The 11,661-nt window shown below is 38.7% G+C and overlaps 1 protein-coding gene across 1 annotated transcript in view; it reads right to left on the bottom strand.

The window, feature by feature from the left end:
- Positions 1-5,265: 5,265 nt before the first annotated feature.
- Positions 5,266-11,661, bottom strand: part of CRACR2A (calcium release activated channel regulator 2A) — a 63,460-nt gene continuing 57,064 nt past the window's right edge. The window contains exons 17-18 of the mRNA XM_063321932.1: positions 6,737-6,813; positions 5,266-5,838 (exon numbers count right to left, since the gene is read on the bottom strand). Coding sequence (XP_063178002.1) covers positions 5,748-5,838; positions 6,737-6,813 — 168 coding nt within the window. The 3' untranslated portion in view covers positions 5,266-5,747. The remainder of the gene's footprint in view (positions 5,839-6,736; positions 6,814-11,661) is intronic.

Below are 11,661 nucleotides of genomic sequence, written 5' to 3'. Positions count from 1 at the left end.
TAGTCAAAGATTTCTGTATCAGCATTTTAGTCACTTCTAAGTGAAGATATTTTTGTGCTCTCAGAGCATAACAGGCATAGTTGAAATAACTTCTGCTCAGTATTCCCCTGCCTCCTACCTTTTGATTCATTTCTCTTTCAGTACAAAGACATCATTTATATCCCCAAAAATCTCTATGTAACCCACAAGACAAGACTTCATGAGACAGAGTCCAGTTTCATGATGCACAGCTGCAACATGATCTTGGCTTATCTTTACCAAAATGCTTTTGCAGGGAGGGGGGCTTTCAGGAGAGAGAAGAGGGAGCTGTGAGCAAGCTAAAGCTAATTCAAAATTGAAAAAGAAAAAAAGAAAGAAGAAAAAAGAAGAAAAAAAAAGAAAAAAAGAAAAGAGAAGAAAGAAAACAGAGGAAAAAGAAAAAAGAAAAAGAAAAATAAAAAGGGAAAGGGAAAGAAGGAAAAGGAAAAGGAAAAGGAAAAGGAAAAGGAAAAGGAAAAGGAAAAGGAAAAGGAAAAGGAAAAGGAAAAGGAAAAGGAAAAGGAAAAGGAAAAGGAAAAGGAAAAGGAAAAGGAAAAGGAAAAGGAAAAGGAAAAGGAAAAGGAAAAGGAAAAGGGGAAGCTTTATTGCTATTAAGCCAGTACTAGCTTTCGTGATGGATCTGAGAAAAGTATTGACAGGAGGTGTAAAACCCTGGTGGAGAGTCAGAAGATAGCAACCCAGTAACACAAAGGATCAGTTAGCATCAAGGAACACTGGAAGCTGACAACACCCACTCGTTTGATGACCACCTGGCCAGTAGAATCTGTCCTGAAGCAGAGCATTACTCAGCAAATAATTGCTGATTTTGTTAAGCTTAATTTTGTTAAGTGCTTAATTTGTTAAGGTGTGCAGACAGATGAGCAGGACCTGGCCTGAGGTTTAGCTAACCAAACAGACCATGAGAAACTCTGGACATGGCATGAGAAACTCTGAACTTAACAATTAACAGCGTGAGCAGCTGATAATAGTTACAGATAGCACTGTGAGCAATGGCTGGACTTCACAGGTGGTAAAGGGGGAGTTATATGATAAATTCATGACTTAACATCACAACTAACTTCACAGATAATTGGAAGGGAATAGTAGGGACTTTTTTGGGAGTGGAAACTTGCAAGGCCAGCAGCACCTAAGTAACTATATCAAGAATACCATGTAAAGCAGATGTGACCTAGGTAATGGTAGAAGAAATATAAAATGTGTGTGGGTACAGAAGTAGCAAAACTGGGACTAATGGGGAAAAAGCAACTAGGGGCAAGTTGTTTCTTTGGGATACGAAGGGCAGAGAAATGGAGGGGTCAAGGTGGGTGGAAAAGAATAATCATGGGGGGAAAAAAATCAAGAGAAGGTAGAATAAAAGGGGCCAGTTGTATGCAAGCAAGGTGCTGGTCAGAGTTTATCTGACTGAGCCCTGCACCCCATAACTGCAGGCTATCTGGTCACTTTTATGAAATCTTATTTCTGCCAATTTTCTACATGATCCTGGGGAGAGAGGGAGGGCAAAGGGGCAGAGAGACCACTGCAAGTCATATGAATTTTGTACATGTATGTTTTCATCAGCAAACTTCAATCTTTATCAGCTGGAAAGGCAGAGAAGGGTTGGGCTACCTGTATTCATGTTTATGGGAATGCTTTTTGTGTGCACATGGGTGACAAGCAGCGAAGACACTGCTCTCTGTGTTGTCTGCGTGGCTGATGGCATGAGTGTTGTGTGTGTATCTGCATCTTTGCCTATGTACTCAGCTAGGGGTTTGTCTGGACTTGCAAAAAGCAGCCATAGCTATCAGTCTGAGATGGGAGACACCTCCTGGGTCTTAGACCACACCAGATTTGACTCCAGTAGACAAAGAGAAAGAAATCCCCTTCATACCAGCATTCAGCTGCTCCTTAGCATTGTCTATCCTCAAGTTGTGTATATTCTGCTAGCAGAATCTCAGGGCACACTGAAAGATGCTCAAAAAAATGACCCTGTAGAAATCACATAAAGAAGATCCACCTCATGTGTCACTTTCCTCCAAAATCAAGATGAACTTCAGGGAATGAAAAAATTAAGGATTTGAATTTGGAGTTTAGTGGGGCTAGAATCACTAGTAGTAAAACTGAAATTAAGCCTTCAAACTGTCTTCCTGAGGCTGACAGATGTTGGACAAAATATTGCCAGTTCTGATATTGACGGGGTAGGAAACACCCTACTGCAGGGGAACAGATCATTCAAAGTCAATTAGCAAAGCCAATATTTAAAATGATGACATTTCTTCCCTAATTGAAATTGGGATAAACAGGTCTTTTTGTTGAGGTTTAAATCAGGGGTTTGCATTAGTTCAACTCCAGCCAGGGCTGAACACAGGTGATTCATTTCTGAGAAGATTTCCATGATGGATAACATGTAACAGTCAATAAGCTGACTTCCCTCCACAACCAGTAATGGACTTCAAGAAGCAATCCTGGGAAGTGAACAGAAAGACTACTGATTTTCATTAATGGATGATCATTTTGCTCCTTTTGGGTTCTAGGGGTTCTTAAGCACCTCACTGGAAGCAAGGGGGCAGGGGGGTGTTTCATTTGGATGAGTAGACTCTTGGGAATCAACACGGAAAAAAACCCTAAACATGAGCTCATCCTGGGCTACTTAATCCATCCACCACTCCTGACAGAAGGAAAATCCTGATTATTCCACTTGATAGGGAAAGGTGTTATGTTTAGATCACAACTCATAAGAAAGGGCATTTGAGTGCTGGTATGGATATTGGAATTGCTGTAAGGGAAATTTTGCAAACCTCTATCATATAGTTCTTGGCATTAGATAAATACCTTTGATCAGACTGAAATCCCAAGAGCACAATTAATTACTAATGACATTTTTATCCCAAAATAGTTACTTATAAAGCTAGTGCTTAACTTTTATCTTTAGTTTCAAATTGACTGATTGTTGAAATGAAAAATACCTTTTTGGAAACATTTAGAATATGGATTGAAAACATAATGTCTGTAACAGTCTCATGTAATAAAATCTATGGCTTTGCTTGATATGTTAATGAAATAAATTATACTATGGGTTCCATTTTCCCAACAAGTTCACCAACGTGAATAATCATTCTTAAATGCTTAGCACAATAGCTGGATGCAGTGAAGACAAATACCAACAGGAATAATTGTTGATCATGTGCTGGATGGGTGACCCACTCTCAAGTTTCTTATTTTCATTTATATTCTACAAAGGCTCCCAAAAGTAATTATGACATTTGAGTTTCTTATGATCCAGGGTGGGACATGATTTTCTAAAAGATGTCCCTGTGGGTTCAGTTTCTCAAACACTATCTCAGTGCTATCAGGCCCTGGTTAAACCAAAGAGAAATGCTGTCTGGCAGATGCTTTTGAAAAATCAGTCACATATTTAAGTACATGAGGAAGAATTTTTTCTTAACATCGCTAAGGAGAGAGACATGTCACTGTATTTTGGTGAGATTTTTGACTCCTTAGATGTTGGAAAGTTTCTTAAAATCTTACTCAAAAGATCTACTATTTCTGAAAATTCTGCCTCCAACATCTGGCATGAAACCTTCTCTGACAGACTTTTGGAGGTAAAGAGCTGTTCAGTTGGCCTTCAGTATACTTTGTACTAGAACCAACTATACCACTGAAATGAGCTTCCTATGTAGGTATGTGTTTTCAACCAGCGCTAATGACAGCAAATTGATTTGAACATTCAAGTTGGCCACAGATTGCTTTGGGACTTCTACAGGACACCACAGCCAAACAGAGGTTCAGAGCAAGCTCTGCAACATGAAGCAATACAGCCATGTCAAATATGGTGAAGAGCACAGGCTGATTTGCTCTAACTGCAACGTTAACTAGCCAAAGTACTGCGCTACCGTGACTCTACTGTTTTTGAAAACTAAACTAGATCATAGAATGGTTGGAATTGGAAGGGACCTTAAAGATCATCTAATTCCAAACCCCTGCCCTCCCCCCTGCCATAGGCAGAGACACCTTCCACTAGACTAGGTTGCTCAAAGTTCCATCCAGCCTGGCCGTGAACACTTTCAGGGATGGGGCATCCACAGCTTCTCTGGGCAGCCTGTACCAGTGTCTCACCACCCTCACAGTAAAGAATTTCTTCCTAACAGCTAATCTAAATCTCCCCTCTTTCAGTTTAAAACTGATACCCCTCATCCTATCGCTACATGCCCTGATACAGAGTCCCTCTCCAGCTTTCCTGTAGGCCCCCTTTGAGGACTGGAAGGCCGCAATAAGGTCTCCTCAGAGTCTTCTCTTCTCCGGGCTGAACAACCCCAACTCTCTCAGCCTGTCTTCAGAGAAGAGGTGCTCTAACCCTTTAATCATCTTCGTAGCCCTCCTCTGGACTCTCTCCAAGAGGTTCATGTCCTTCTTACGTTGGGGGTACCTGATCTGGACGCAGTACTCCAGATGAAGTCTCACAAGAACAGATTAGAGGGGGAGAATCCCCTCCCTCAACCTGCTGGCCATACTTCTTTTGATGCAGCCCAGGATGCGGTTGGCTTTCTGGGCTGTGAGCACACATTGCCGGCTCATGTTGAGCTTCTCATCAACTGACACCCCCAAGACCTTCTCCTCAGGGCTGCTCTCAATCCATTCTCCACCCAGCCTGTATTTGTCCTTGGGATTGCCCCGACCCATGTGCAGGACCTTGCACTTGGCTTTGTTGAACTTCATGAGGTTTGTATGGGCCCACTTCTCAATCCTGTCCAGGTCCCTCTGGATGGCATCCCTTCCCTCCAGCATGTGAACCATACCACATGACTTTGTGCTGCCAGCAAACTTGCTGAAGGTGCACTCAATCCCACTGTCCATGTCACTGACAAAGATGTTAAACAGCACTAGTCCCAGTTCCAACTCCTGAGGAACACCAGTCATCACTGGTTGCCACTTGTACATCGAGCCGTTGACCACAACTCTTTAAGTGAGGACATCCAGCCAATTCCTTTGAGATATTTGCATAGCACCACCTCATCGTGGAAACGTGCCAGCTTATTTGGCAGCAGATCAGCAAGCCTCTATGGTATCTCAGTGACCTGTCTAATCATACCTAATTCATCACATCTAAGTGGGAGAAGGGGTTTCTTACCAAAGACCTATATGCAACAATGTAAAGTATGTATGAGTTAATGCTACTTATGAAAATATTTATAGTTCTTCAATCCTTTGTTCATGTACATTTCCACTAAGCTTTAAAATAATCACCTTATACTTTGCAATTGCTGGTCTGTTGGTTTTAAACAACCAACCAGCTACCTATTTCAATTTTTAAAAAACTGTCACAAAGTTCAGTACAATATCAGGACCTAAAGAGCACTGAGATAAACAGAAGTATTCAGAAGATAGGTCATCCACACCAGTAAGAATTTACTTCACATTCCAAGTAGTTTTCTTCCTATAAAATTTTTTCTCATTACTAATAATGTGCCAGCTTCTACAAGTCTGATCACAAAGAAGGATTCAGTGGTGTTAGGCATCAAACAAAATAAGACTGTTACTGCACCAAATACATTGTCAATTAACTAAATACAATATTTGCAAAAGTGAAGATCACAGCATACAAGGATTTTAAGGTTCACTTACACCTATACCCAGAACACAGCAGAAGAAATATTTGGAAGACAATGTAAATCTGATGGTGCCATGTAGTGTCATATAAACATGTGACATTTGTCTAAACATGTCCCAGCATTTTATGTCCTGATACAGCAAGACTTTTTATTCATATCAGATTGAAGTTCAATGGTTTCCTCTTTCAATTTATTTTCGTGTTCCTTCAAAATCCTGGAGAAAAAAACAACAGTTTTGGGAAAAAAAAAATGTTAATAATGTCCATAAGACAAAAAACATTTTCTCAACACCTATAAAATTGTCCAGAGATTAACAGAAAATGACAGAACTTTAGGAACTAAAAAATAAACAAAAAAAGTACAATTATGGTGGCTCCATCGCAAAACCACCTTTGTTCATTCAGTTATAAAAATGTAGTTAGTGCCGATTGCTAACATTTATTGTTTATTACAGAGACTAAAAACAGTGACTTTCATTTGTTATTTTTGAGGCTGGAGCAAAACAAAACCGCATCTTGGTACCTAGACATTTATCAAACACCTAATACATTCTCAAAATCGCACTAACTATAGCAACAATATCTGCTAATTCATTACCAGTGTTTCCACCTCTGTAAGTAGTTCAGAGGGGACAGATTTACCTGTATTTTTACCCCTAGTTTTTATGTAACTTAAAAAATCCACCTCTCCCTTTCTCGCAGCCCCCGAGCAGACAGCAGAATTTGAGCTGTAACGACGCAAAGGGAAGAAAGAAGCACATCTAAATGTTCTGCTGCAAGGACTCAGCAGCATCCATTTCCAAGCATATTTCTCCAAACCTCCAAGAACTTCCTGCAAGAACTATCATAACATCCCAGGCCCTCAGCTTTCCTAGCAACAGTCCTGGTGTTTCTGGGTCTATACAGAGCTTTACTAGCTTACACAGGACTCTATGAACCTGAGCAACTGCTCATTTGGAGCAACAGGGTCAAGCTACAGACCAGTTTAAAAGGAACAAATATTTCATCACGCTAAGTTTCCATCAAACTAATTTAACAAATGGAATTCACTCTGTCATCAGTGACAGCGATGTCAGGCACATACAGAAGTCATAGATTGTCTTTTCTTCTTACCTAGCTAAGTGAAGCACAGACTTTTTGGTATTGTACCCAGAGTATGCACTGCATTCATAGAAAATTAAATTGTAATCCTAGAATTAAACAGAAAGACCATTTCAATTAATTTTGCACAATATCTCACTCCAGCTTTAAAAAAAGCAACACAGATACACTGAAATATGCAAATAAAGAAATAGATCATCTTAGGAAAAATTAGGATTTAATTCTAGAGCTAACAGTAAATAGCAACAAAAGAAGTCCAAGTGTGCCTCCAGAACAACGGCTATATGCCTTTCTTAACAGACATTTGTTCTATACAGTGGCTTTTGCTAGAAGAGCTTGATCTCTCAAAGGCTTAAATGCCTTATAAGGTACTGAAGTCTTCTGAACTTTCCTTGTGATGATGAGACAATTAGTACATCACTAATTTCTTGAGAAAGCAGGTGAAAATAATTCCAGTGACTTTTTTTTTTTTTTAATCTTGGAAAGCTTCAGCAGCAGCGTTTCTGTATTCAACAGTTTGAGACAAATGTTTTCCAGCAAGTGACCAGTTAAAAGCCTCAGCAAAACCCAATAATTTAATGCTATTTCATTTTTTTTTGTACTTGTGAAATTTTTCTGCATCTTCTTTCGCAGTCAGCCTGCACCTTTGGTTTTGTAGCCCCTGAGAACTTTGCAATTAAGAAAAATGGATAAATGATCAAGCCCTGGAAATATTGTCAGCACTTCAGCTGAAGCCTTATCATAATAAATGCAAGAGATCATCTGCAGAAAAGCCTGACCTGGCAGCTATGATGGCAAAGGAAGTTTGAGAGGAAACGACGTGTTATTCTCTCCAAAATAGACATCTGACTACTTTCACAAGATATTACATTGAAGCTCACCTACATTGCCTCTATGGTATTACCACTTGCCCTTTTACCCATACAGATTTCAACTTTATATTCACTTTCCACTTTCCTTTGTGTCTTATTGTTATTTATAACAGTAGCTTAAAATTCAAATAATTAAATTAGTAGTTTAGGAAATGACAATCACATGTCTGCATATTTTCATTTGTTTGCTATTAACTGTGGTTACTGCATTTGTACTTATTTAACCACCCTTCATGTGACACTTACAACTCAGTTTTCAAAAGGTCCCATTTCAGGGACCTTTTATTTCAGGTATTTCAGTTTTGGTTTGGGTTTGTTTGGTTGTTGTGGGGGTTTTTGTGGTGTTTTTTGTTTGTTTGGTTTTTTGTTTTTTTTTAAATATACCATGCTTCCAAAATTGCACAGCTTTTTGAAATTTTTATCACCTTCATCAAATTTCAAAGACAATAAGTGGAGAAAACAAGTTTCATAAATATGGTAGTTTATTTTAGCAGGTCTAAAAAATACTTCAGTATTATCAAATGTCAGTTTTGCATATGTTGTAAATGCTTATATGGTTTGTTCTACTGAACATCAGGATTGAACCACTTGTAGTAATTTCTGGGTGGCCAGATAAGCACAGAGTAGAAGAGAAGGGAAGAAATCAGGCAACGTTAATGTTGGATGGATATTTTATTGTTTTTTTTTTAAAAAAACCCAAAACAGTATTCTATATAATATTTACAATTATGTAACCCTGTGATTCTCTTGTTTTTCTTAGAAAAATTTAAAGATAAATTTTGACCAGCTCAAATTTCTCACTAGCTCTGCGAACAGAAGTTTGAAATAAAATGTACACTCCTTTTTTCTGGTCAGCTGATCAGAACTCTAACAGAAAACCTACTGTGGTCAGCATCTAGTTACTTTATGTCAGCCAAGCAAAGAGTGATACTACTCCTAAATCTTCCCCACATACAACAGAATTTCACTAGAGGTAAATTCTCCGTGATAACATTATTTATGCTGGCACAAATCTGAATGGATTTTCCAACAAATTCCAGGGATAGGACAAATTCTTATTGGTGAAAGATAACAATTTAAACTCAATTGATATTAATTGCTTATTTCTGTCAGTCTGGCAAACAGGTCCTTCTCTGGCGGATGAGTTAGCCTGGAAATACCAAGTGTCATTCCTTTGAATCAGGGAGGAAAACTTTAATTGATAGACTACACAATGAGAAAAAAGTAGCAGAAGGCGGGACACATATAATTAAAAAACCAGGAAATGCCACCCATCTCCATCCAGGATTTAGCTATAGAACGTGAAGACCACTGGCAATTACTTCATTTTAAAAAGTTACATACAAATCAGTAGACACCTAAAGAATAGGAAGGAAAATGAATAATTAGCAGAGGGAGCTGGGCATTTTCTGTCCTGTAAAGTAGTATCACTCTGAGAATAGCTCCCTCATTAGTAGTATTTGTATAACAATGGTAGTGACAGGTTGATAAAGGAGACACTGTATGAACACACAGTAAGTCCTCATCCCATGAAGCATACATAGTCTGCAAAGTCAAGGCAGACAAAGGCATTATTATCTTATTTTATAGTTGAGCAACAGAGATAGAGAAGGATTTATTGACCCATTTAAGATCATTCAGGAATTTTGTGCAGGGCCAAAACAAAATCATGCTGCCCAAATGCCTCATATGATATATGCTGCTCAGCACTATTTCATAAGCCATTTTATTTAAATAATTGGCAGTGGTTACACTAATCCACCCAAATAGAACATTTGCTGTTCCTGCATGCTCACAGTATGATCCGAATACTCTCTGTATTGTTGTGCTCATATAAACTCTTGATCAGTGGATCAAGCTAAGCTAAAGAGAAATTTGCTAAATGGAGTTTTCCTTGTGGATCCTCTATGAAAAAAGTCAGACAGACTGCCTCGTCCCTCCCCTCCCCTCCCTCCTTTTTTCTTTCTCTGTCTTTTTCTTTATACTTCCAGTAGCTCTATGAAGAGAGTTTTAGATGTTTTCTATCAGGCCATTCTTGTGAACATTTTGGTTTGTGTCTGCTGTTTCTCCCTGCAAAGTCAATACTGCAAAATTCTCATTACCATTATGATATTCACTCTTCAATTCATCCAACTACAGATCAGCTTCATCACAGCCTTGTTGTTCCCTATGATGCCTTCCAGAATCACTATCCACATTCTATTCCCCCTTTCCCCAGGTATCACACACACTCGGCAACTACCAGCCTTCTCAAATGATAAGGAGCTGAAAGGACTCCCTTCAGGCTGTCGTTCTTCCTTTTAATAATGAACTGTACTGCCTGCTTTGCAAAGACGTTTTGTGACACGTGCATTATAATGGGAGCCCTTGGGTTTCTGACCAACCTTGTAGTACACTGACTTGTAAGATGTGGGACTAAAGCAAAGCAAGAGTTAATATAGCTGGGCTGGAATGCCCTATGAAAGTACACATTCCATTCTGACTGTAGAAAAAAACAGGAAAAAATGATCCCATCCTATGAGGCCTTGAAACTGTCCATAAAAACTGTTGGACTTCAGGGTCAACAGGCTAATCTGGTTCATTGTCTGCATGAGAGCAGGTTCAGGGCTGTTCTTACCAAATAGGGCTTTGTGAAGTATCAGCTGTATCAGCTGAGTGTATTTGTATCAGCTCAGTGTCTAGTCCCATGTATTTTGGGTCTTCTGTGAGTAATTAATGGGATTATTCACTAAATAAGTAATTGAAATTTCATTCACTAATAGTGACAGTGGTATGTGGTTTCATAGGAATAACATGGCTATTTAGCAAGAATTGATATTTCATTAAAATTCATGGTTATTATTAGCTCAGCAAGCAAATTGTTATAATTCAATTATATCCATGGTGCTTTTCAACTAATCCATTGTCATGAATCATTCCTTCCCTTAGCTACCTCAGGCAGCACTCACAAACATTCAAATGTTTGTTATTCAGATCCATTAATTTGATTATAACCATCTTTAATTTGACAGCTTTCTTTTATTTATGCAAACCAGTTTATTTTCTTGCATGACATGTCAGGACTCATGGCCTGGTGGGCTGTGAGTTCTATATATTAGAATGATTCATCTTTCTTTTACTAGTACAATATTTTAAGAGAGCTAAATGATACGTAAGACATCTACTCTGTCCATTTAGCATTTATGCATCATTTGTTTTTTCACAGAAGGATTCAGTGGTACACCCTGGAGTCCCTCCTCCACAGTCTCAAAACTATCTGCATTTCCAGCCGTAGAAGAAAATAAAGCAAATTTCCTAAAGGGAGAACCTTTGAGGGATGAAGTTCAAGACTGATAGTGCTCCCCTGCAAAAGCAAAATAATGGACACAAACCTGAATACAGAGGTATGCCTGTAAAAGGCTGTATGGCCCTAAAAGGGCCATGTAAAAGGCCCTAACTCTTTCAGTTAGAGAGGTGCCTAGCAGCAGTCTTTCCTATAAACGAACAACAATTCAGATGTATTTCAAATTTTGAAAATATCCTTTTTTGTTATCAGCAAGCAGAGCTGTAAATCTATTTTCAAAGGAGAAACAAGTACATACATGAAATCCAGCACATTGTTTAATTTAGGTAAATTCCTACCAACTCAGTTAATTTCTCAGGAATACTGGGATGACTTATTTCTAAATAAATGAATATTCTGGAGGCATTGGTGTTCAAATTATATGCATTGTATAGAGAGATTAAAAAGAAAAAAATGATGGGCATGGTACACAGGAATATAAAGAAGTATTTGCTATTTGCAGTCCTTAATGCTTAAATTATGGCCAATGGATCACCAGTGCTCTGGTAGATGCAGAATGTTAACTCTACTTATTTTAGCTCCTTGATGGAAAGTTACTAAAAGTAAACGTGTTTTCTACTCCTACCATAGGAGTAACAGATGGCCTTCTGTGGATTTACCGGAGGTAGGAGGGGGAAACAATCCCCAAATTAGTTCTCTGTTAAGAATCCATCCACAGAGCCAAGAGAGAAAAAAGAGAGAGAAAAAAAGTGAGGAAACAAATAGAGAAAGAGAGAACAAAG

Source organism: Chroicocephalus ridibundus, unplaced genomic scaffold, assembly GCF_963924245.1.
Source record: "Chroicocephalus ridibundus unplaced genomic scaffold, bChrRid1.1 SCAFFOLD_37, whole genome shotgun sequence".
Classification (NCBI taxonomy): domain Eukaryota; kingdom Metazoa; phylum Chordata; class Aves; order Charadriiformes; family Laridae; genus Chroicocephalus; species Chroicocephalus ridibundus.
This window is presented reverse-complemented; position numbering and strand designations above follow the sequence as displayed.